Source organism: Cygnus olor, chromosome 1, assembly GCF_009769625.2.
Source record: "Cygnus olor isolate bCygOlo1 chromosome 1, bCygOlo1.pri.v2, whole genome shotgun sequence".
Taxonomy (NCBI): domain Eukaryota; kingdom Metazoa; phylum Chordata; class Aves; order Anseriformes; family Anatidae; genus Cygnus; species Cygnus olor.
The window spans coordinates 95,141,088-95,168,299 of NC_049169.1; the positions used below are offsets into that span (position 1 = coordinate 95,141,088).

Sequence of the window (27,212 nt, forward strand, 5' to 3'; positions counted from 1 at the left end):
GGAGCTGCTGGAAATCTGAACAGTCTGCCTTCCTGAACACGTGTCATGCTGTACAAACATGCAAGGAACGGACAGGACAGTTCATTACAAACCAACTTGTGCCCTTCTGGAGTTCATTATAAAAGCCTCGAAACACATCTAGATGTGTGCTGTGTTGAATGACACCAGACTAACTTCCCTAAGGAGCAGTGTATATCCCACATCAAGGCTAACCTCAAAACATGTTAGCAATTTACATGAACAGAAAAAAAGTAGAAAACATGAAACCTATTACGTGTATATATATATATATATATATATATATATATATATAAAAAGGATAAAGGTGATGATGCTTTACTGCTCAGGAGGGGTGGGGGAAGATAGTCAAGCAATTTAAACAAGACGTGCTACTTGCTCATAGAAATATTTTCTGGATCTCTTGAGATCATCTCATTTTCTGTTTTTTCTCTCTCCATATTTTTAAAAAGACAGACAATGACAGCACTCTGTAAGGACAGCATAAGAGTGTTGCCTGTTTGTACTACAGTAGCTGCGCCTTAGGCCTCCCAGACAGGGACAAGCACTTTTCATACTGCACAGTCTAGTGTCCCAGACATAAGCCAGCACTGCCCTGCACTCAAATAGTTTGTCACCAAATGCAATGGGAGGAGGCAGTAGGTATCGAATGCCAGCTGAAAACCAAAGGAACGCACTCCAGAAGAACTGAAGCAGAAGGATGCATTGGAGGAAAGGGGTTTTTTTGTTTGTTTGTTTTTTTTAATGTGTCTACCTCCACAAGAAAATAGGATGTGCAGCAGCAACTGGAGCGGAGGTAGGAGTCATGATGGGACATGGAAATTGGACATTCTGGTCAACTTGGTGACAGGAAAAAAAAAAAAAAAACAAAACACAAATACATTCACAAAAAATGTTAGTGTAGCTATTCAGCCCCAGCAAATGAAGCCTTAATAGAACATCACAGTCATATATATATGCCCCCCTCACATTCCTGCTCCTTACCTCCCACTCTTTGAGTTCCTGGGAGTGCTCATATTCTTTCTGCATTATTTCTACTTCCAGCTCTTCCAAGCATATATTAACAGAGTGTGCTTGAACTGCTTCAAAATCAACCATCCGGCCAAACTTCAGCATCATCAGCTGATTGCATTCCTCTTCCAGTCCTAACAGAGGCACAAATGGTAGAACTGCTTTTCATTGATTAATACGAATTTACCTCCAGCCTTCTGTCTGAGCTCGGTGGTATATGCTCTAGAATAAATAATTCACTCAAAGCCACACAGAAATCACAACTGAATATTGCCATCGGTTATTGCCCGTGACCACACCTGTGTTGTCAAGAAGCCACGCTCTTAGCCAGTCCTAGTGAGCCACCTCCACACCACGGACTATAAAAGGCTTCAGTGAGTCAGCAGAAGGGGGTTCAGTGGTAGTAGACACCAGGACGTCTCTGGGTCTGGTCCTCCGTTTTATGTTTGCAAATGTTTTGAATAGATATTTTATCGTTCTTATGTTACACAGAGGAGGAAATTGCATAAAAAGCTTATGTGGCTTTGCAGAAAGAACTTTTTTCTAGCAGTTCCTGTTTAGAGCCAGAAATAGCAATTGTGTGTCCTGATTCCCAGCATCTCATCTCAGTCAGCTCTCCTTTTACTAAGTTCCCAAATTATTTAACATAGCCTAATGACTCTGCAGTGCAGGAGAACTACCAATACTTCATCAGAACAGTCCACTCGATCCACTCTGGTTTATTTTCTGCAGTAACCAGCTGTGACATTTGGGTGAGAGTAAAGACAGACATCTGCTGAGTTACCCACACCCAGAGAGGGAACAAAATGAACAATAAAAGCTGTGTTGTTTGGAGTCTGTTACTCACGGCGAATATTTATCTCCATCTCCTTTTTGTCCTGGATAAGTTGCTTATGTTGCTGCTGTGCCTTCTTATACATCTCTCTCTGCATTATCTTTTCATTACGTAGGTCCACAATTCTCTTCTGCAGATACTCTAAGGACTGGTTGGTAAATACCAGAGCTTGGGAAAGGTCACTGGGTATCTCCCCATTAACAAAGTACTCCACCTGTCAGAAACAGAAATTAGCCATAAGCAAGGCTAATTTGACTTGTTAAGGGCACCGATGATCACTCTGGACAAAAAATGTTTAAGAGTTTGAAAACTAATGAATGACATAATAGCGTGGGCACAATTCTCATGTTTTGGGCCAGGGAATTACTACCACTCAGCAGTTCAAAGGCTACTTAGAGCTGTGATGACTCCCTGTATACAAAGCTGTCTTCCTTTCTATAGCACTGGAAACAAAAGTAGAGTAGGGGACTCCCTGTTGAGTGTCTCTGTGCTTCTGAATGAGCTGGGACCTGCAGAATTGCATAGCTGGGCCTGGAACTCTTCTGTCTTTCTTACCAACATTTTAATGCAGGTAGGGAGAACAAATGGAGAGAGCTGAGTTTGCTTCAGAGGTGTATGAGTCACAAGAGGCAGAAACCTATGTTTTCTCTCTGAGGACAAGATTCAGCCCAGAGGAAATAACAGTACTATCTTGAGTTTTCATCTTCATTTTCTGCTAATCATCCCTGGGATAACAGCTGCACAGATGAATACAATTTGCCTACAATTCGGCGTTCTTGAATTGGGAAAAACTCCCATTACTTTCAGTAGTTTGTTGTTGTTTTTGTTTTCAGTAGAATATTGGCAGACATAGACCTGAAGAAATATTCCATGCCAAACCTATAAAACACTTGAAGGCTGCACACATTTCAGCAACATGCTGCCCCTACCTGTCCTTATATGAAGGAAAACAAACCTAGAGGAAATAGCAGTATGAAGTTCAATTAATGGCACTGTCACTCCAAGGAGACTGTAGTAAATTAGGAAGTAAAGGCCCAAAAAACGAATAACACTACTGTTTAGATATACACAGGCCATTCTGCACCTGCCAAAAGTAATAAACACACAAAATCTTGAATTACCTGATGAAGTTTCAAAGGCACAACTACATATAACTCATTAAATTTCTGCTGCTTTTCCCACTGAAAGGTGTCCAGTTCCCTCTCTGCTGTGTTCAGACTGGCTTCTATTGCTTTTGCCTGCAGAAAGACAAATTGTGGACAGATAAAATCTTACAGTACTCAAATACATAAGACAGCAAGGATCTGTGTTAGAGTCCTTGATCTGAGGGAAAAGAAGCATGGAAAAAAATCCTCTTTTTTTCCCATGTAGTATGATAGATGAGTTTCATAGGTTAACACGAGGCTCATCGATGTTTTTAAACAAAATTCTATGCTGAATACTTTTGTACACATGTACACATATATATCTCCTTACTTGAGAGGCCCCATATGTATCAAGAGCCAGTTGCTTTGTTTAGTGTCCAATACACTTCTAGATTAACAGAGTCTGCAAGATATTTTTTTATTGTTTTATGCCTGGAAATGCTTATTGATTCTGCATGAGAAAGAAACAATTCAAACTCAAATGTCAGACCCCAGGGTGAATATGTGGCAGCTGGCACTTAGGAAAGCCTTTAAAAACTAAACAAAAAACGTTGTAAGTTAAGCATATTTGCTGGGACATTTTTGAGACACAATAAAAGCAAGCCTTGCATAATGGTATTTTGGCAGAACTCTCTCTCTATCCCAGAAAACCCTTTAAATTGAGATATTTTTGAATTAATATAAATCAAATGTCTTGATGAATGCAGGAGCTCAAAAAAGCTAAAAGGAAAACTTGCACCAAGTGAGTTTATTCAATAATTACTATGACAAAGAGCAGAAGAAAATAACTAAAAGCAAAAGAAACAGATGGAAGGATAGCATTTTTATGGTTTATTTTAGTGTGCATTTGTGTTAGGGTGACTCTTTATATTCTCCAACCCCATACACATGCACAAAGGATGGGCCAAGCTGCACCGGGCATTGCATCTGAATCAGTCTGGTTTCTTCATTGCTGCACAATGGTTAGACAGTTGGGAAGAAACTGGACCTAAAACCTGGATCCAGCCCCCTAACGGCTAAGGTCAGACCACCTTGATTTACTCTTTCCAGGAGGATGGGTGACCCATGGTGAGCTGCCTCCTGCCTGTGTGCTAGCATGGCTATCTCTACCCGAACTGAGGCCACATAAAAGGTTACAATTTCCATTTTAAATCTTAGCCAAAATCAATAGCACAACATTTTCATTGTACTGGAGCCAGCTGATGCTTTCTGAGAAGACAACAGTACCATACCTTTTTGACCAAGACATCATATTCCTTTCTGAGGTTAGCAGCAACTCTCTTCTCCTTTGTTAAAGCTTCCTGAATGTCTACCCGCTTCTCCCGGAGCTGGATGGTGTTTTTGAAGAGCGCCTTATCACAGTCTGAGAAGGAAAGGGTCAGAGGATAGCTTAGTTTCATTACGACTGTACAGTAGCTACAAGTTTGAGCTAGTAACATCTCCTAATGTGCATGTTGCCCAACATTCCCCATAGTAAGACCATGCTCTTGGTTCCTTAGAGCTTTGTCAGAACTTAAACCCTATGGGCCAAGTTCCTCCATGAGGGGGTAGATGTCTTGGATGAATCTTTTTTCTTTATATTCAGTCAAGACAGTTTGTTTCCAGAAGTAAGACTAAATGCATCAAGTAAGACTAAATGCATATTAAAGCCAAGTGCTCAAAAGTTAGCCTTTGTAACTAATTCAGTCCCAGTAATTAATACATGTTCCATTACAATCTTTAGTTACATGAACATGTAGTTGTTTATCTGTGAATTTCTACCTGGTGCAGCAATTTCAGTCATACTAATTAATTCAGCATTACCAACAGAAATCAATTCACATTAAAAAAAAAAAAAAAGGCAAAGCAAATTACACTTAAAGACTGTATACAAAGAGGTTAATGCAACATGTCATTTCCCCATTAAATCAGTAATTTGGATTTTTTCAATAAAAAGTAAAAATGTTCTACATTTCTTCCCAACATTTCACTGAAAAAGGAGATGGACAAGGAGTTAAGAAAAAATTCAATTTATGAAAATGATGCTAAAATCCAATGTGAAAAAAAAAAAAAAAGGTAATTTATTGGTAAATACTAGCAGAAAAAAAAAAGCAGTGTTGTTAAGTGGTCACTGATATCTCACTCAAAGATCTTAAAAAAAAAAAAAAAAAAAAAAACAACATAAAATAGTTAAACTGCTACAAAAGAAAAGAAGAGGTTGCTTGCCTTTGCTGAATGAATGAGTGAATTAATGAATGAAGAGAATTTTGCAAAGCTCCTACCTTTCCAGATAAGGAGAGAAGCCTAGAAACATGCAATTACTGCATAAATCCACGAGGTGGTAACAAAGAGCTTAGTTTAACATTATTATAGTGTCCCCACAGAGCTTCCCTGAACAGGGATCCAGCTAGGCCTGGCGGCAGGTTTCCGGAGAGCAGCTGCAGCCTCACTCCAGCTCCGCTCCTGTGAGGAGCCTTTCCTCTCCAGAAAACAGCCATGAAATGCTGAATGGTTCTTTACATAAAATAATTAATTTTTAGCACTTAAAGAAGTTTTATTTTTCCAAACTTTTTAATTACTGTACCCTATACTGTCAGCGGTTTCATTATCTTAACTGAGATTTCCTGGGGACAAATGCTGCACTCAGGAGGACCGCACACATTCTGTCCCTTAATGGCATTAATGTGAGGTGAATGATGAAAAATTCCTTTTAAAAATACAATATTGTCCCTAAAGCTCAACAAGTACTCAACCCAACGAAATGCTATCTTAGTACTCTTTGGACAAACGGAGACATCAAAGACTTCATCTTCAGATCTAGAATCTTCTTCATCGCTCCCCAAGCTGGACTCTTCATCACTCTCCCATTCACTCTCATCTTTCTCATCTGGAAGAAAAGGACAGTACTGCTGACTTGCAGAACACCCCTCAAATTCACTAGCTGTGCATTATGTGAATGTGCTGGTGAACACAATAATCAACAAAAAAGCACCCTGATAATATGTGGATCCAGGCACCCTTTGCCTATTGCATTAATTTGATAATTTAACAGAAAGGAAAAAAAAACAAGTGGGGGAGAGAGAGGTCAAAAAAGTGGGGGAGAGAGTAGTGCCAAATGCACAAACACAGACACATTTTTTGAGATTTTCTTCAATTTTTCCTCTATGTGTGTAAAGAATTTGGAATTTAAAACTCGTAGGTTTACCACTCTACTATAGAGATTAAACAACCAAGCAAAATACACAGAAGCACAAAACTGTCACAAAAGCATCACTGTTGATTGCGCTTTTTGCTAATCATGTCCCAGTGGAAATCAAAAGCCAAGTCAACGAGAGGGTGCAAGTGTTTTAGCTCAGTAAGACTGCCTAGCCTTAACAATTAAAACCTAGTCACTAAGATAAATGAAATCCTTTCATAATATGTTTAGTCGTGTGACTAATAAATGATTGCAGATTAGGTCTATGATCTCTCATTAGTCAATGGACAGATTAAAGGAGAATGTCACGAATGTGGCACACTAATCACTTATCCATAGCTCCCATTGGCACAGCACAGGAAGCAGCTATTTAAAGCTTTGCCTCTTCTTCATACCAATTATCAATCCTCAATATTGACATACAGGAAGTACGTTGTAGGAGCTGCGATCAGACCAAATATAATCATGTTAGAGGCTGAATTACACTGTTGTTATCATTCAGGTTGGCTTCCATAGAACATGGGGTGGTACAGAAACAAAACCCAAGTAGGTCTAATCTATTTGTTTTTTTGAACCAAGTTCAGTATTGCATGTATCCAGGGATCCAGCTAGACTGAGAGACTTTTACTATTTACTTTACTGCACAGAAGTATGTGCAACAAACCCAAAAAATGAGAAAAGTATCTCCAACCTGCTTCTCTTTCTGCTTTTTTTTCCATGCACTTCATTTTCTTCTTCAGAACCTTGGTCAGAAAACGGGCAAACTTGTTGTTTTCTCCAAGGGATGCTTGGAAGCTGGCATAAAGAGCTTTCTTACATTCCCGAAGCTTTACAATCTCAGACTTTCTATCCTCCATCTGTGCAAGGTAGCTGTTCAATTTTGACTAAACAAACAAAAAAAAACTTCTTTAGTCAACAGGCACACAACCTTTGAACTTTTATGTAGGTAAGACGTATCAGTGAAGATCTGGAAATGCAAAACTTGACTTTCTCTCTTTGAATTCCTGCTCCAGTCAAGCAAAACCTAGAAGTATGTTCTTAAGTTAAAGTATATGATTTGCCATTGACTCCACATCATGAAGAAACTATAAAAATACAACTACTTAGACTGTGAAAAGATTAACTATTGGAAGTTAAAAGCAACCATCCTAGGCTGATCACCAGGAGTTTCTTGCTTTTCCAAATTTAGCACTAGATATTAGATCAGTGCTAAAAGGAAGCACAGAGAAGCCACCACTTATTTGATGCCTTACTTTCTTTTCAGGCCACTCATCAGCAGTATTTTTAAGTCCGGGGACACATGGCCTACATACCTGCATGGCCTCCTGCTCACTGCGGAGGGTGTTAACATGCCCCTGGAGAACATTCTCAGTTTTCTCAACATTCTTCAGGATAAGCAGCTCTTCATACCAAGTGATGTAGCGCAGGTCAGCATACTTCATCTGCACATCCAGCTGCAGTTTCTTGTGCCGCAGGACACGAAGTTCAGCATCAAAGTTGATCACTAGTGAATTGATCTGGAGTAAAAGAGAACTGCAAATGAGGAATGAGGAGAGTATTCGGAGTAGAGTTAAACATGTAAAGCAAGAGGAAGGAGCAGAAGGGAAAAATTCTTTCTGTCAAGCCAACAACTTGCTCATGCTATCCACTAATGATTACTGAAGCACTTAAAAAGGCAAAGTTAACTCCAATTGTTTCTATATTCTCAGCACAATAACACAAAAATCACCAGGGCTTCACAGGGATGTTTCATTGCATCCCACTCCACCCAAAAAGTATTTTACTCTTCAGAGAATGTTTTACAGCAGTCTGTAGTACATTTAAGGAGTCCACGTAACAACCCAGACATAGCAATAATTACTGTCTTCTGCCTTGACACACTTCTCTCAGAATACTTGACAGCTCTTCCCTTAGACATTTACAGTTAAATCAGTACTAGCAGCTGCCAACGTGGCCATATACATATGTGATGGTCATAGCAGCATTTGGATATTCTCTCAAAACCTCTATACACATGAACACAAGGGTATCTGTGTCAGATAAAACCAAAGAGTCAATGACCAACAACAGATATTAGAGAAAAGAAGGTATGAAACGGAGCCAACAAGTGAATGGTGATACACCTCTGGCAAGCTCCTCTCTGTACCCTCCTTAACTCTGATTTACGGACATCCTGAGCTTGTAGTACTATGTTTGCATTTAACATCTTGAATGGATTTTTTTCTTCCAGAGTTTATCAAATTGTAGCTACTTCCACATCCAAAGTTCAGGTATTGGTTGCATAGGAACAACAAGCTTTCCACCTGACCATTTCATTTGGTCTCTCTCCTTCTTTTAAGAGCTGATTGCCACTCTGCTTTTCTTATGCTATTCATAATTTTGTCACCTCTGGTGCATTCCTTTCAGTACTCCTTTTTCCAGACCAAGGATGCCTTATACATGTAGATATGCCTTTTAAAGAAGCTTTTCCATGACCTTAAGCCTGGTACGTTTAAAATTATTTTTAAGACCACAGTGTCAGGACTAGTCATGTTACTTAAAAGCTGAGAACTTCATGAATCATAGCAAAAAATAAGAATCAGATCTATTGCCTGGACTCAAAAAGTGATGAAGAGAAAAAAAAATCTAACATGTTATTTGCCTTTTTTTTGGCCACTGAGCTCATAGTTTCGCATAACAATCAATAACAAATTAGAAATCTGATTTTCAATTGATTATAGTCAGCACAGAGGTCACTGTTACAGATTTATACTGATTTACCCTGTAAATTTGTACTAGATAGCATTTTCCTGAAATTATGAAAGGCATGAGTATCTGCAGTCCTGAGACAGGAGGAAAGGGGTTCATTTCTGATTGAGTGAGATTGTTCAATATGAAAAAAATAACTTCTGATTTCCTACCTTTTTAATCAAGGAATTCTGCAAATATAGGTTTTTTATCTTCTCCCTCTTTAAAATTTCCAGTTCCATTTCAGTTGGCTCTGCCTTCTCAATCTCAAAAAGCTTTTTCTGCTCTATGACCACAGATGACTTTATTTTCATTGGCTGTTCTCTTGCAGGCTGTGTCACGGGGCCAGACTCTTTAAGGGAAGAAGCCTTTAGAAAGCTATGCCTAAGTGCACCAGATGAGGAAGACCCTTCCAATGGTTCCTGGAGCTTTGCCTTGGCCTCCTGCTCCTGTTTGAACTTAAGGAGGATGTCAGTGTCATATTCAAATTTTTTTTCTGGAATCTCATCTGGGTGTAACTGAGGAATTGGGGGAAGAGGGAGATGTTCTGATAAATCTAACGCTGCCTGTATGGATTTCAATTCTTGCACTAAACACTTGATTTTGTCAATAACAGAAACCTTGAGATCCCGCAAGGACATGATCTGTTTGTTCATATTCACTTTCTTCTTATGAATCTGCAAAGAAAAACAATTTTAGTAGGATTTCCCCAGTGATACTTACATAATATGCACTCTTCCCCAACACAGGTAATGGAGAAGAGGCTTGTCATACTGACCTTCCTTCTTTCCATACTAGCTTTCTTTTCTGTACCACCTCCACACGAGTGTTTTTAAACAGCTATCTTTCTCTCTCCATTTTTAAAAACTGTGGAACCACCTCTAACTCTTCTTCAAAAGAAAATAGTAAAAGAGTGGAAATGAGGCTTCCCCTCTCTCTCCTGACTTGATTGTCTGTTTTCTGCACTGCTTCAACATCTCACGTCAAGAAATTCACAAAGATTGATAATTAGCTGTGGGTTTTAGAGGATTAGTCATTTGGGCTGTCTCTCATTAAATACAGAGAGCATCTCAGCTTTGATACACGGCTCTCTTCTCAGGCATATTGTACAATTAACATACCAACAAAGAGAAAATAGATCTCTTTTAGTATTTTGTAAAGCAAAATTTCCATCCCAAGAGCAAAGGAACTACACCTGAGAAGACCTTTACTGTATGCATTACCAAATGCACAGCTGTACAGAGATCTAGACTTCTTTGACAGTCCTTGAAACAAAGCAGTTATCTCATATAAATGCCAAAGACACTGAAGCAGTGCTTCACAAACATAGGTTCTGGAATGCAGATGTGATTCTCGTCAATAAAATATGTGAAGGTGAAGCTGAAATCACAACCACTGCAGACAGTTAGAAATGGAACAAAGTTCTGAATTTTCAAAGTACAGTTGATAGCAATATTAAAGGCAAGAAAGTAACATCCTTAACATCCTTTCAAATGCTTTTGGATTTGATAAAAAGCCACTAGATGTCCAAAACAAATCCTCTCCAGGCCTTTTAGCAATCTGGAGTGCCAAAGTCAACTCAGAAAATTTTGGCATTAGGTGAATATTTTTCCCCTACTTGAGATGAAGATCTACTAATCCAAGAAGTGACACTTAAATCAGATGTAAAAATTGATTCATAGAATCATTTAAATTGGAAAAGACCTTGGCAGAATCCTCTCTAATCTTTATGAAATAAAACAATCTTATACATCAGGCATCTGAAGTAACTGGAATTCTTCATCTGTATAAATCTGGGATTTACAACTAGAACTATTCCTTTTGCTTGCTTTGGCTTGTCCGACCAACTCAGGTTAACCACTGGGTATCTAGTAACATCAGCACCACAATCTAGTCCTGGAGCCCAAGCATGAGATTAAAGCAATCCAACAAATTCCCTAAGACTGTGGCATTGCTTCTGTAATGCTGAGACCTCACTGCCAAAGCAACCCAGACTAAAAGGAGCCTGAGACTAGGCAATATGTTTGAGAGGATAAGACTATGGAAGATTCATGGCAATGAATATGACGAACCATGCAGTGAACAGGCTCCTCTGTCAGTGGGAAAGCCTCCATACCAAAAAGCAACTTGACAGTTCCAGGTTAAATGGATACATTTCTTCATTTTTCTTTTTTCTAAAGAAATTCATCATCACTCTTTTACACTCCAGATAAATAAAATGAGAAATAGAAGCTGGGAGTGGGGAAGGGCGCTGGCAGAAGTCACAAGGAAAGAGCAAAGTTACTGCACAACATTTGAGCTTGTTGGGTCTTTCTGGTTAAAAGACATGTAATAGCTGTAGGACTTCTGTTGCAGGAAGGCAGTTCCAGAACATCTAACTTCCTGGAAGGCTCCAATATTTAGTACCCAGAAGCAGTGATTGCTGAAGCACATATATGAAGAGGCTATGCTAAAAAGACCTATCTTTGCTCATATCCCTGTTTTTGTAAAGGTATTTCATAGCAGGGATTAGCTCAGTGTGGTAAGGAAAGCATCAGTCACTAGATGGTAAGACTTTTTTTTTTTTTTTTTTTTAAAGAATTAAAAGGCACCTTCCTGCTGAAACACTGGAAAATGTAACTACTTTGGTTAAAAAGAGCCATCTGAGAGTTATCCTGGATTGACTCAGTTTTGAGCTTGGTGGAGCATTAACAGTCCACAAGAGAAAGGCTCCTTTGTAACTAAATCTGAATTGACACAGTCTGTCCTTCAATGGCTCTTCCCACAACCACTTTAGTTTCTGTTCAAAAAATGTCTTCAGCAATTAATCAACTATTCTTCCTCCTGCAAAACGGCAGAAGAATCTACATCAGTGAATCGGTTTACATACCAACACTTCCAAGGATGCAAGCTGCATCACCTTCTTTTCAGTGTTCATATGTTCGTGCTGAGGTACTCTGTAATCAATGGCAGTCTTCAGCTTATAACACCCCATATTTTCCCGTGCTTCTTTAATGGCCTGAACATCTTTGGGATTCTCATAATCATCGCTAGGCTTGCTCTTGTATCTGGTAGGTACAAAGCAAAGATGAACTTTAAGACAGAAAGCATACAGATGGGGACAAAGCATACAGTACAAAACAGGGTCACTTCATACCTTCTGATGCATGCAGAAAGGCTTGGGAGGATCAAGAAAGTATCACATACCTCTTTCAGAAAACAGTGACTACTTTGGAAAGGATATCCTTGCACATTTGAAAGAAAACTTCAGACATTTCCCTCCCTCCCCTCCAAAAAAGCACACTAGTAGGTAATGGCCTTCATGTGTAACTAACTTAACCTACAACTGTTGCAGCATCTGGTATATCTGGTGCTGGTAGGGGTAACTGAAGAGGTTGACTGTGATGGTCTAGGTGTCCCTAAATCATGATTGATTTAGATACCCTCTTAATCCCTATATGAAGATGCAGCCACTTAGCTAAATTCAAGTTGTTTAATGTTTTAGAAGAACCATGGAAACTTAAAAGCTTTTAATTGTCTCTTGAAACTCTGAGGTACACAAAGCCTCATGTATTTTAATTTCACCCATTAGGAGTATAAGAAACTAGGCAGAGATTTGATAGTGCCATATAACAGCTAAATAGGATCACTTGACCTCAGACAAGAAGCAAAACTAAAAGGGCACAGAGTCCAATTAAAGACTCACAGTTTTTCCCACTCCGCATTCCTCTTCATTATCTTAGCTTTCATCTCATTGGATTTCTCAGCAATTCTTCTGATTTGCTCACGTTTGCTTTCTATAAAATGTGCTGTTGGCTTTCGGACCTCTGACTTCAGCTTTTCAGCCTCCCCCTCAAAAATTCTAGCATCTGAACCAAAAAATAACCATGTGAAGATGTAAATACCATGCAACACAGTACAATCTTAACTACTGGAAACCCCCAAGACATCTTTTGTAAAGCAGGTGTTAACCAGGATAGTTTCCACTATCCACTTTAGTGGATGTTCTGAACATATTCAGGTTCTTTGAATCGGCTCTTAGTCGAGTTCTACCCACAGTTTTGACAGATGATTGCTGACATTGCATTAAATGTGGAAAACTATGTACATATGTTACAAGTATGTAGGTACTAAAAAACATAACAGTTATATTTCTTTACCCATACCTGGAGGAATTATCATTTCTTTAGCCTGGACTCAGGAAAACAAACTGAGATGAAAGACAAAAGCGTATTACTGGTAATCTGTAAAAGCCCATCATCAGCCCTATGCTTACGCTTTGTCTCTCTGATGGTCTCCTTTTTTTCCATCTTTTTCCATGCCCGCTTAAGTACTGTCTTCCTCCAAGACGGATGTTCCTTATCTTGGCAGTACTTCTCAGAGAGTGCTAGAAGTCTATAGGTGGAAATCTGATGATTGCTTTGAATAGCATGAACAACAACAGTGTCAAATTCCAGTGAGGACCGAAACCTGTAGAGCCAAATTAGACAAAACTGTCTGGTGCCAGTAGGTGCAACCTACCATTTTTCCTTCACCAAAAGGACCTGAGTAAAGCAATTTACTTTTTACATATATAATCATTACAAACAAATACAGTAACTACATAACAGCATGATGAAATCTGACACCATCTATTGTCTTTTATCCGATCTAGGAATAGAGATGCTCAAGAATAAATATAGTAACACTGCTCCCAATATCAAAACTTATACCAGGTTCTACATGAAAGTATCTTTCATTTTCCATGAGGGGCTGCTTAAAAATATGTTCATTCAATTCTCCTTTCCAGTTATACACTCTCTGTGACTAAATGGTTGTTGTTATTGTGTATTATTTCTATCGTGCATTTTTTTTTATGAATTCATCTTTTGCTATAAGAAGAGCAACCAAAAACGCACTTTGTACTTTAACTTGTGTTCTTGAGGAAGTTAATTTCATAACTTTAAACTGTATAGATAATATTGCGTTAAGAATGACATGAAAGTATTTGACAGACATGCAGCATACTTGAAAAACGGGAGTTTGTTTCATAGGTTGCGCTTCAAAGCTCCAGTAAGAATTCCTGGTTCTTACTGACATTTACTGGCAAAACCCAAGCAAACTTATTCTCCTCCCAACAAAAAAAAAAAAAAGACCACTTTTCTTCTTAAAGAAGTAAATCAGAATTAAGCTATTTCCTTGATATGAACATCCGAATTTTGACCAAGAATTCAAAAGAAGCACACACAAAAATCAATGTATACTCTTGTGTATGTTTCAAATCAAGTAAGGACATAATCATAACAGAAGAATATAAATATTTTTTATATGAGTGGAAAAAAAATATATTTTTCCTTGTGGTAGGTACAAATCAGTAAATAATAAGCCCCGTGCAAGGTCAGTGGGAGAGGTAGAAGAAAAGAGGTACTTACCAATTTCGCAGTTTCTGCAGTCCAATCAAGTTTTTCTCATGTTCCCAAGCTAGTTCCTTTTCCACTAACTGGATTTTCTGTGCTGTCTGCCTATTCAGATCCTCAAAGATCCTATGATCCATCTCGTACTGCTGCAAAAAACACAGAAAACCCAGCATCACATTATCTTGGCTGCTAGGTTTTGCTAAGAAATATTTTGGACCTGATGCCAGCATTTCATGCACATTGGCACAATTATTTATTGCAGGAGCTATTCAGATCTCCACAGAGAATCATGTTTTTTCCCCCCCCCCCATATGCTTCTTAAATGGCACAAATCATCAGCTATGATTTAGAAATCCTGGAAAATTATACAGTCAAGTGCATTAACCCATAGCACCAGACATCTTTGGCCCCAACACATAGGGCGGCAACATTTTCAAAAGGTACCTCTTATGGTAAATGATTTATGAAAAACAAACATACATCTCTGTGCAGCTGCATGTGCTTTGGCAACTCCTGATTCTTTTGAAGCAGAAAAAGAAACTCTTGTCTCAGAGCAGTTAACTCCTCTCTTTTCTTGCTTTTTTGTCTTCAGCTTCCTTCATGATCCGTTCATACTCCTCTTTCTGCTTGACTTCCTCAATGCTGAAAATGCAAGAAGAAGGAAATGGTATTATCCCAATGGAATAGAGGAAAGATTAAAGTTTATGTAACCTTCTAGATTTCCTTGATGGACTTCAACTTCCAGTGAACTCAGAGGCCCTGAAGGTAACTTAGGAAGAAGCCCCTTGCTGTATATTTATACAGCCCTAACATAATGGGACTTTGACCTTGGCCTTGTGTTGTCTCTGTAGTCTCAAGTTAAATAAGTCTCAGGGTACCATATTTGAATTACTTCCACAGAAAAGTAGAAGAAATGGAAAGAAAGTCTGACAAAACTTTGTGCGTAATGAGGAAATAATCCAAATTCAGCGCGATGACCTCTTCCCTTCTCTTAAAAAGAAAAAGGAGGTATGTGGTCTGAAGAAAAAGCTGTCAACAGTTGGATATCTCTTTCATCATTATCCAAGCATCTCTTACTTGTAGGCGTTGGGATCCTCAATGTCTTCAGTAGCTTTCTCCATCTCAAGACCACTCTGGAATAAAAATGTCTTGCCTTTAAACAAGCAATAATAATTTCAACAGACAACAAAGCTTTTACAAACATTAAGACAGAATTTCCGTTGCCTCTCAGAAAAACAAAAGAACCCTTCATGATCAATATTGCTCTACTGGTCTTAAATACCAGCCTTTGATGTTTCAAGAACAAGAAAAAATTAAGTTGGCTTACATGTAAAAGAACAAATGAAGCTGAGTTCTTGGGGACAGAGAACAGAAATTCTATATCCTCCTCATCAACATTAACGCCTAAATCATTGTTTGTCCCAACTTCACTCTGTCCCATAACATTTTGGTTCTCCACCCCACAGACCGAATTCTCTTGTCTCCTCTAACTGCCAGGCTGACAAGAGACATCATATCCTGGGCTAATTCCAAGTTACACGTGTAATTCATCTGGTTTGCTTCTGCTGACTGTGTAATGGGTTCACAATTATTAGCTGTGAGGAATGACAGATGGATGGACACTGCAGTCATACAAGCCCCATTTCCTTAGGAAATCATGCTCTAAGACAAGAGGGGGGCCTATCACCCTACAGTGAATACAGTGGTACTAAATTGATCTGTAATTTAACTCAATTAGTTTCAGAGGACTTGTATTTGATTCTCTAGGAATCTCATTAAGTTTAATGATGATGGAATTTTTAAAATCTTCCACATGACTTAAAACTAGAATAGATACTTAATGAAGATTTACTTTGATAAGGAAAAAACTCTATTAGGGTGGTCATTAAGCAGCATTGCTAGCCTGCACAATAGCAATTAACTGTAAAGATCTTTATATAGAGCTACTTACATATTCAAAATGATAAAACTGCATGTATGCTTTATAATTGTATATTAATTATTACTTGTAATACAGGAGCTAGCAAGGTTCTGATACCACAGGTTTCCATCATTCACTTAGTTTAAGAAAATACTTTGGAGTCTACTCCTAGTGTTATATATTCTTGCGATACTGGTAAAGAATTCCAACTGGCCATGAACAACTTAACCAAATTACTAAAATCCCAATTTCCTCTGTCTCCCTCACTATGCATCTTTCAAAAACTAGTTACTGACTAATATTAAAAATATTTAAAAGATGCATTTGTTTTATGTTGACGCTTTAAAATTTTAACTGTACCAAATGTATAACCAATACAAATTTCATTGCACATAATAGTACTTCTTTACTCAACAGATCTCATTACTTTTTTCAAGTTAGATAGGTTTCATTGAGGCACTCAAGAGGTTTTTTTAGTTATGTGTGTAATTTGGATAGTTCAATAAATTCCGAACATGCTATGGTGGGGGAACTAACATCTGTCTTCTTGTGTATTATCAGTAGAACTGTTACCAAGTTCCAGTGTCTACTGTTCAGACACACTAACGTTAAAGAGCTGCACTGTGATTACAGGACACCTGTAAAATCATTACTGCTAGAACTTTACAAGACTGAAAGAGGAACAGTATCATCGTCATGCTCCGCTATTTTGCAAATTAGAAAAAATCCAACTTTTGAATTGTACAATAAATGGTACCAAAAGCATTGAGAAACTATACATTTGGCATTCTCCAATGTTATTTCTAGAATCCCCATCATCCAGAGCAGAATCATACTCTACTGGAATAAAATCAAAGATGGGTATTAAGTTTGCCAAATCCTTGTGGTACTTCCATCCTAGGTATGCCTATGATTATACTTTTGAGCGAGAAAAAGATAGTACAATATGATATATGAACCACACACACTATGTGTATTTGGAGAAAAACACAAAACATTGAAAAGGAGCAATGCAGTCACATTGCCTGTTCATTAGGGAACGTTTTGCAATAACTCTTCTTCCAAATTGTTTGGGAAATCTCTGCTTTTGCTATGAAAGATCTATGATGTCAAATAATTGAACTGGATTTTGGCCATATGCAGTAGTTTCATAGCAAATAGACCTAATTCAGTGAAAGAAGGTGGCACGTTATGTATGTATTCAGATTTGTTCTAAAATCAGAGCTATAATTCTCCATATGATAAAAACAAGAGTTTGGGGGATGTTCATTTAGTGACTTACCCTAGGAGAGGGGATTTTGGCTTTTAGCTCTTTGTGAACATCCTCTGGAGACAAGATGTTGAAGGTAAAAATGTTTCCATCTCCACCACAGGTAATCAGAAACCTATCATCATAACTAGAACAGATCCCCCGGATCTGGCCATAATCATTGTCGTGTACATTGAAGGACCAGTAATCCTTCAGGGTATTTGCCGAGAGGTCTTCATCTTGGAGAGCATAAACCCGCAGTGCTCCATTCTTCATCCCACAGAACATCAATAGTCTGCTGGTACTGTCAGATAAGCAACCAGAAACAATAATAGAAGATAACTTGCAACAATGAAGGCCACAACTCAAAACATGATGCTTCTAAAGAAGAGCTAATCTAGCTGACTAAATGTAGACTTTCCAACTTTTGCTTTGGGGTTGCAAAGTATTTGGACCATCTAAAGTATGTATGGTACTACTGCAGCATTTTTCCCAGCTGTTTGCTCAGTAATGTTCTAGCATCTACTGAGTATCGCAGAACTGGTCTCAGCCCTGAATTGGACAGTGTAGAAGACACCAAGTTTAGAGATAAAAAAACAGTTTTCCCTCCCCAGTCCTCATCTAGTAGGGATGGTGGCCAATTGAAATGCAGCCATCTGTGGATAAAAGTCTGAACTAAACCTGCCTCCTTAGAAGCAATTCATGCCTAGCCTTACAGGGAACCCTAACATTAGGAGTCTGAAAATAACTCACTCTTTCCATTTGTACAGTTCACAGAATGTCCTGAGAAGCCTGTACTCTTTGGACAAGAGAGATGGACTGATCCCTCCATGTTCTCCTCAAAGACTAACTGTGTCCTTTCTTTGCTAGCTAGCGAAGAGAACCAGTGGTCTGGTGATCATAATTTGCAATCCAATTAAAAGAGTAGCAGAGACTTCTGATGGTTCTTCTGGAGATCTTCAAGCTAGGATGTGTAAGCCTTAATCAATACTTAATTAGAAATCAGCCATTTTCATCTTGAAGAGCTTTTAAAGATACTCTGCCAGATACACTGTCCAACTGTGTCCATTGTGAATTTTAAATGAAACTGAGGAACCAGGGAGAGTTCCTGTGTACTATAACTCATCCACAATTAAAAAGGAACAAAGCAGTGTACCCTTCTCCTTTCCAAGTTCAGTATCATCAAACTTTGTAACAAAGCTATCTGTTACACTAAATTGTTTTACCAGAAGGAGATCCGGTGGATGGGATTGTCGTCAGTGTCCTCAATAGGAATAACTTCAAAGGGTTCATCATGCCTCTGTTCAGGGTCTTCTTGGTGCTGATTTGAGGAGAATGCACAATGATAGAGGAAACCTGAGTCATATCCACCCTGAAGAGAAGGACCATAAAGAAGTGTTGACAAAAGAATGCTGATGCAGCTGACCAGGTAAATGCAATCTTCTAAATACTTTTTCCTTTCTTAAGTATCTACTGTAGGTTAAGAAATGTTACTTCCAAACAACTAAAGATCCTGTTTACCCATAGAGAAAATCTATAATGATCACTGGCAATACAAACCATCCTACCAATATGTTAAATTCTACCTTCTGCTAGTGAGGAAACAGGTTAGCCTTTGTGCCCAATTCAGGCATCACAGAGAATAGTACCTATTTGAAATTTACTGAGTAATCTGAGCTGGAGTGGCACTACTGATTTAATTCAAAAACATCACTGAAAACATCAACTACAACAGGAATTCCATGTCCTAGAGATGGCAGGTTTCAAATGAGTTTTCTCAGATATCCAAATGTGAGGGGAAGGTTGCCACATCTTGCAATCCCACCAATATGAAATAAAGATTGATTTACCAAGGAAAGCCAAAATTTCCCTGGTGCTGAATAAAACCCACAGAGAATGGGACTGGGCTCCTCTGGTATGTACAGAGGTGGCAATGGCTCTTCTTCAGGTTCCTCTTCAGGTTCTTCTTTTATGTCCTTTCCCATCTCCTGTTGCTGCTTTATCCATTCAAGCTTTGCTTTCTTCTTCTCCTGCTTTTTTTTTTCTCTCAGTGCAATCTCCTCTTCCAGCTGTTACAACAAGCAGTGAAACACAGAGACATGAAACTGACTGGAGGAATCTAATAAATGAAATCCAGGAAGATCCTGGCATTATATACGCAGAATATCCAAAAAAATCTCTTTTCCTTCAAATAAGCAGAGATTAACCAGACTTCATGGGAATCTCCAGTAGAAACGCCCACTTCTCTTCTCCGAAGCATTTTAACTCATAGTCCTCAGAAACAGAAACTATTCTCATGCCTTTAAAAATCTACTGCTATATGGACTCTGCAGCTTATGCAACGTATTTCAGTGCTTCACCACCCTTACTGTTAAATAGCTTTCCTTACATTTTATCTAACATATCCTTGTTGCAGCTTATTAATTATTTTTCTATTCCCAGAGGGAAAAAAAAAAAGGACAATTAATACTCTTTCTCTCTGTAGAAGCCCTTTCTATTTTTAAAAAGACTTAGTGTCTGCCAACAATGTTACTCAACTTGGACCAAAAAGCTAGTTCTTATTCAGAAATACATAGCTTTCAACACTGAAGGTTCATTTTTCACACTAAAAAAATGCCCCTCTTAAGTTATAACAACATAAAAAAATCAGAAATATATAACTGCCCAAAAAAAAAAAAAAGATCTAATGTTTGCCTCAAAGCGACCACATGGGTGTTTTATGACTACTCAAAGGGATTTCCTACAAGGCTACCATCAACCACAAGAAATATACTTTTTTCTGAAAATTACCAAAATGAAAATATTTTAAAAACTGTTGTGCTAACTTCACTTTCACTAACGTTATCTTCTAATTCCTATAGAAATGCACATCATGCTTTCAGTTTTCTACTTGAATAAACAAACAGTTACTTGTAAATCCAAATGTTGTAACGCAGCCACAGATGGACTCTACCTTGCCTTCCTCTCTAAGAAGCTTAGCAAAAATCGTATGCTTTAATACAGGGAGTAGAAACTTTTTAAGGTAGTTTTGTCCTCTGAACATGAAACTCCTCCACAGGAGAGTACTTTACCTTGATTCGGGATTTAATACTATAAAAATGAAAGTACTGTGTTGGCAGGTTTTTGATTTGGTAGGTGGATGCTGTATCCTGTTCCTCAGGGACAGGGGCAGGAACCTGGAGAACAAAGCCATTCTCACAAAGGATGAGCAGCATGCTCTCCACCTGTACAAAAACACATAAAATACAAGTATGGGGCAGGTGTACAAATGGAATTGGGAGAAAGGGGAAAAAGTCAGTAGATGAACAGGCACAAAACCAAGCTCCAGCCAGGAGGCATTAACTCTTAACTGTGCTGTCATTTAAGTGGACACTTTTAAATGGATGCTAGAAATCAGTGACCCTCTCATATACTGTGTATCGCAGGCAAAGTTAAGGAATTGCCATTTACAAAACAGCTATCATTCTGACACCATCTAGCTAGGAAGCATCATGACGATATTTTGGGATTTTGGTTAAATTGAAGGATAGATCTGACCCACAAGTTAGGAGGTAAGATTTTATTTTGGTAATTGCTTGAAAATTTGTATGTTTCTATACTACCTAAATCCCTTAATACCTTCAAGACTGGGCTGGGAATCTTGCCAGATGCTATTTAGCTTTGAGTTTGTTTGTTTGTTTTTTAATTGCTGGTACCTGTCAGGTCCCTTAAAATGCCAAGTAAGGAAGAATAGCCAAGGTGAAGGTAATAATTTTTTAGTTTTGAGAGTTTAAAAGGCAAGTCTTTATGTAGTTTCAATTTTCATAAGCTATCTGGAGAACAGAGAGAGTCTTATTTATCTGAACCATCACTAAAAATGTGCAGAGGGGGGTATATTAGAGTTGCTATGGAAACCTTAGCTAGGAATGATATGGTTCTTGTATAAAATTTCAGCCTTACAAACGCATTCATTAGATTTATAGTCTTTAATTACCATGGTGCTTATTTTAAAGAGGAAAAAAAAAATACTCAGATGCTTTAATCATGTTCAGCCAGCGTTCATATCCAGCAGCGGAGACCTAATACCAATAAACACAATTACTCAGAGGAATCTGAAAAAATCAAACACACATTGTGTGATTTTTAGTAGTAGGGAGTACCTTGTCCTCAAGGAAAGGACCCAAAATGTCAATGTCAGACCAAGATCTATCATTTCTATAGTAAGACAGAGTTCATACCAGCAAGAGTTCTTTCGCCAGCACAGTTTTTATCTGTTCTCGCAAAAAAGCAATAGCTAAAAGTTTGCTGCTGCACACCATTTTAATGCATCCTGGTGGCCACTTTGTCAGTATTAAATACAATGAACTATCTCCCTTCTAGATAAGATTACTGGATTGACAAAAAAATTCACAAGTTACTCTAACCTCATCAGACTTTTAAAATAAGTATTAGCAAGAATCTATTTGAGTATGTCACTGAACAACTTCAAATACAGAGCATAAGTTCTGAGAAATACCCAGTTTTCTGAAAGCTTTGTCTGCAATTGCAAATGCCTGTTTTAATATCAGCAAGAGGCACAGGCAATAATACTCAAGTAATGCTTTTCTCAAAAAAAAAAAAAAAAGAAATTCCAAAAGTTAAGGCACTTGTCAGCTCAAGGCAGGGACTCAAAACACTGACCAAAGTTCTGTGGTTTACATATGTTTCTGCTCTTGATTATCCAAAGACCAAAATATGTCCAAATTAACTGAATCAGACATACAGCTACACAGGATCTATCTCATTCTGAAGCAGCATGCAAAACAAAGCAGCAAAACATCTTCTGCACTGTCTATAGAGAACATGGCTAGAGTGATAGATCTTTGTCTGTTTTCATTGGAAGTTCTTTTCAAAATGACATTCTGACACGGAAGGGAAGGAAAAAAACAAACATGCATTACTCACATGAGAAGGTGGAGACCACTGTAACGCCTGCACAGGCCCAGAGACACGGATGAATCCAATTGGCTCGTATTTGTCTTCAACAGCAAAAAAGAAAACTGTTTTGTCCTTACTCTGATGAAAAAAGAAAAGAAAAAAAGAGATAATGACTGAATGAAAGCTGACCAAAAAATCTGTAGTACTGTATGAAATAATACTTCAGATGTTTTGTGGCTAGACACGGGGACCTACAAGTGCCTTGGAACTTAGAATTGGATTTCCATGGTGATTACAGTAGGAAGGGGAATAAAAATCCTGCTCATCTTCCTCCAGGGCCCTGACTGCACTCATAGGCTTTAATCACTGTGATGTGCCTCTGCTGGCTTCTCCATCCATGCATGTTCTGCCCATTGCCCCAGGAGCTCACCTAAAGCTTGGGCCCAGGTCCGGCCCTGGCATGAGCTATGTCATAGCCATGCCTGTTTCCAGCCCGGTATCCTGCTGTCCCCAAGCAGTACTCTGCATTTCCTCCTTTGATTTCTGATGTGGCTTGTTACCTTGCCTTTGACTCGTGGATGTTGGACTGTTGGTGGAAGTGTTTGCTGTCACCAGCCCTGCTCTGCTCACCCAGCTCAGGCCCTGTGGGACCATGCCCTGTGTTGGGGCACTGCCTTTGCTTGTCTTGAGGCCACCATAGTGGAGCAGCCCCACTGTTGCTGCTCCCAGAAAACCCTCATATTAGGAATGGCTCTCTGAAGTACTCACTGAGTTGTTCTCTTCACCTTCTGCTTTCATTTATATTTCTCTCATCTCAGTATCACATATATTTACTGTGCAATGCTGTCATGCACCTGCTCGTTACAGAGGTGATTTGTAAGACACGACAGCACAGGCTGATCTCAGATACTAAGAAAATCCATAACTGGTGCACAGGATGAAGCACGGCAGCTTGAATTTTGCACTAAATGAAATACATGGCAATCAAGGAATATGAAACTGCAACTGAACTGCTAATGGCTGAAGGCCAGCTTTTTAAAAGAGATACCCCACTGAGTAGAAGTCATTTCAAAGCCTAGCAGGCACACTGACAACCTGATCGGTCAACCGTGCTGTAATGCAAACCAGTGTTGGGTAGCAGCTGGAGTGCTGCCAAGGTGGTGTACGAATGAACTTGCTTTTACTAAATCCAAGATACTACTAAACTAATTCCAAAATAAGCCAAATGCATCTTCAAAATGGATTACAGAATTCATACTAAACAGTCTAGTAATTCACAGAATGATGGTATGGATTGCATGGTTGGTTTCCTTCATATAACAAAAGTGTGTGCAAACAGATCCATCTCTTCCCCCAGCACTACAGAGAACTACAAGAAATGATCAACAGCAATAATGGAAGTATAACTGCATTGTCAGTAACCAAACTTTGCCTTATTTCTTTAAATAATGTCTACATTTGTGGGTTAAAAAATAACCAAATGAAGTAATACATACCCCTGTGGCAAGGACATCTCCATCTCGTTCATAAGCCAAGGCCGTAACTGCAGAAGTATGAGGTTTGAAAGCTTGTTTCAGATTCATCTCTGCGTTACCTATATTGGTCCGTCCTCTGAGAATAGCCAGTCCTTTGGGATCATAAATCTCAATTATGCGGACAACGCCATCTTCAAAGCCCACAGCAATTAGACCTCCTTTAGGATTTACCTTTGAGTGGAAGAAGGAAGGAAAAAAATCCCAATGTACATCAGTGAGTTTAGAATAAAAATCTGTGTCACGTATTTTGGTGTTAACCTGTAACTCACCTTACACAGACACAGCGTTAAAGCACAAAGAATGTTCCATACATGGAAAATCTTGTTTATCCTTTCTAATATGCTACCATAAAGGGAGGGGGAAGACTAGGGGTGGAAGGAGGTTGTTTTAATTTATATATATATATATATATATATATATATATACACACACACATTTTTTTTTTACTGATGACATGCCATTGGGACTGGCAATATCAGTGAGGATGTAGTTGCAATTTATGAGCAAAAGGTGTTTCATATTGATATACATATATATCAGTATCTTCTTCTTAAGCAGAAGAGTTGGAACTCAAAAAGAAATTATTATACTACCCTGAATATAATATTTGGCATTGAATGTGAGCACGATTTCTGAAGACATGAGGGCACAGATTTCGTGACATCCAACAGGATCCCAAGATCCTTCTCTGCAGAACTGCTTTCCAGCTGGTAGGCCCCCAAGCTGTACTCATGTCTGTGGTATTCCTCCCCAGATGCAGGACTTTGCATTTTCCCTTGTTGAACTTCATGAGATTCCTCTCAGCCTGAATCCCCAGCCTGTCCAGGTTTCTCCAAAGGGCAGTACAGCTATCTGGTCTATTTATCTGGCCACTCCTTTCCAGTTTTGTATCATCCGCAAACATACTGAAGGTGCACTCTGTCCCAGCATCCAGGTCATTAATGAGGAGTATTGGTCCCTGTAATGACCCCTGGGGTACACAACTAGAGACTTGCTTCTAACTGAACTTTGTGCTGCTAATCACTACCCTCTGGGGCCTGGCCATTCAGGCAGTTTAAAATCCATGTCACTGTTCACTTACCTAATCTGCACTTTGCCAGCTTGCCTATGAGGATGTAACAGGATACAGGTGTTTCAAAAAATGCGGGACAAAATTTTCTTAGCACAAATTTTCAAGTACATTCAAGCACTTTAAACTACGGGTACGTATCTAATGGGATTTTAAAAGAAGCTAGCTAGACTAAGTACTTCTGATTTTTTCAGCCTATGCTTAGTACTAACTTTTGTAAAACTGATCTGAATCAGTTTTGTAATGTACAATTTATTGTGGTGATCAGCTTACCTCTTGAATGTAGAGGTCATCACCTAATAGCATCCCTGCAGGTCTGCATGACAAGAATTATAGTCACAAGACTGTAATGATGACTACCCTTGCCTCGGAAATTCAAGTAAAGCACTCTCCTCCATAAATTTGCTTTCAACGAAGCTGCCAGGCTTGCTATGTTTCCTTAAGAACATAACTAGACACTACTTTAATTAAAATTAGCAAATATGTCTAAAACTGATAGACCCCACACTCCACAAATGATCAGTTCTGGTGACATTTTTTTATGATTAATCTCCAAATGTTTGTGGATTGTCTGTGCTGTCATTTTGAAATGTGTTAACTAACTCATTTTAATTGACAATTACTTGGCTTGGATTAAATAGAAGCTGTTAGCCTATAAACTATCATTTCTTCCTGGACTGCATACAGAGATCTGATTTTAAAATCTCACAAAGACACAAAGTTGGATACACGACAATCCACAGTAAAGTCAAACTGTGCATATATATACTGTATATATACATACTACTACAAAAGCTTATGCACACATGCTACTACAGTAAATTCCAGCATGGTATAAACAGTAACTTCTTTAAGGTTTTATATTGTGAGCACCTTTCTTTATGCTTGCAGGCTCATAGGCCCTTTATGATTTTTTCTTAACACACACAAAAGAAAAAACTTACAACACGAGGTGCCCATGTCAGTGCTGTTCCTCCTTGTTTAAACTGAATTTCACTCAGCTGCCTGTTGCTGATGAAATCATAGATACGCACTGACCCTGTGTGAAAAGGAAACAATAGGAATTTATTTCTTGCAGTGTCATTTCCATTTTAAGATTCATGGTGAAACGTCTATTTATTTGAATGAAAAGCGGGATGGAAAGTTATTAATTTTTCTCTTTGAGTACCAAACGTCCATCTGGAAAGACATTCCTGGTGGTTACAGAGTACCACAGCTATCATGGTGCTCATCAACAAAACATAGCTTTCTTCACTCTTTAGCTTACACACTCCCATGAGTTGTCACAGCTGAGGGGTGTAATAAGTAGTCCCATGCTGACCACCATGTGCAATTTTTGAGTAATCACAGAACTGTGGCCTACTCTAAGGGAAATCTGTACTATCAACATAGGAAAAGATGATACGCTAATAGCCGGAATTGCCTAAGGAGCAAAATATTTAAATGGAGGAAAATGGGAGGTTGTCCAAAAAAATCCATTTTCATCAAAGGTGAAATTAACAGATTGGTAGATACATATATTGGTCTGCATAAAATTCCATTCCAGATGGCATATATCCTAAGTATCATTTGCTCAACTGGTACAAGTTTGTCTTCAGGCTAGAAGTGCATATATATCGTATAACACAGGCAAACGACAAGATACGGCTGACAAGAATTGAGTTAAAGACCTTGTAGCGTTTTCTGAGCAGCATGAATGACATTGTTAATGCTCTAGCCTGTGGTTCTTCTTTCAAACCATGGTAAGCTAACAGTAAGAAGCCTAAATAGCTGTATCTATATAAGTTAAATTAATGTCTGTAATTACACATTAGCTGTTGTTGAGAGCAAGATAGTTATTGCATTTTCTAAGAAAGCCATAAATATTACTATTCATAACAACTTACACAATACTAGAAATGTATGTAGTTTCTTATAAAATAAAGATCCCAACACTTATCAATCCAGAAGCTTCAATACAAATGCTGTTATTCAATACAAATGTCATCTTTCCAGCTGTTCCTTCAAAACAAACAGAATTTACAAAGCTTCCCATTAAAAATTTCTCTCGTTAATATCCCAGGCTTATAAGATTAAGCATTCCCAGTGTATTATTTCAAAACTTTGATGATTTGTCTTAACTGTAAAAGAACTGATCCAAGAATAACAGTTGATGGTAAATTGACTTTTCAAGAGCAAATACACAACTTCAATTCAAAACAGAGTAGTTCCAAGCATAGCATCATTGCTTTGCAAAAACAATGATGACAGTGGTAT

The 27,212-nt window shown here is 38.4% G+C and overlaps 1 protein-coding gene across 1 annotated transcript in view; it reads right to left on the bottom strand.

The window, feature by feature from the left end:
- Positions 1-27,212, bottom strand: part of CFAP44 (cilia and flagella associated protein 44) — a 43,537-nt gene that overhangs the window by 1,561 nt on the left and 14,764 nt on the right. Inside the window, 22 exon segments of the mRNA XM_040570442.1 lie at positions 1,003-1,163; positions 1,877-2,078; positions 2,986-3,102; positions 4,242-4,372; positions 5,765-5,875; positions 6,876-7,068; positions 7,498-7,701; positions 9,085-9,588; positions 11,781-11,958; positions 12,597-12,759; positions 13,167-13,360; positions 14,302-14,432; positions 14,767-14,870; positions 14,873-14,928; positions 15,364-15,419; positions 17,490-17,760; positions 18,683-18,828; positions 19,307-19,525; positions 20,528-20,680; positions 22,380-22,490; positions 23,849-24,058; positions 25,901-25,995. Coding sequence (XP_040426376.1) covers positions 1,003-1,163; positions 1,877-2,078; positions 2,986-3,102; positions 4,242-4,372; positions 5,765-5,875; positions 6,876-7,068; positions 7,498-7,701; positions 9,085-9,588; positions 11,781-11,958; positions 12,597-12,759; positions 13,167-13,360; positions 14,302-14,432; positions 14,767-14,870; positions 14,873-14,928; positions 15,364-15,419; positions 17,490-17,760; positions 18,683-18,828; positions 19,307-19,525; positions 20,528-20,680; positions 22,380-22,490; positions 23,849-24,058; positions 25,901-25,995 — 3,710 coding nt within the window.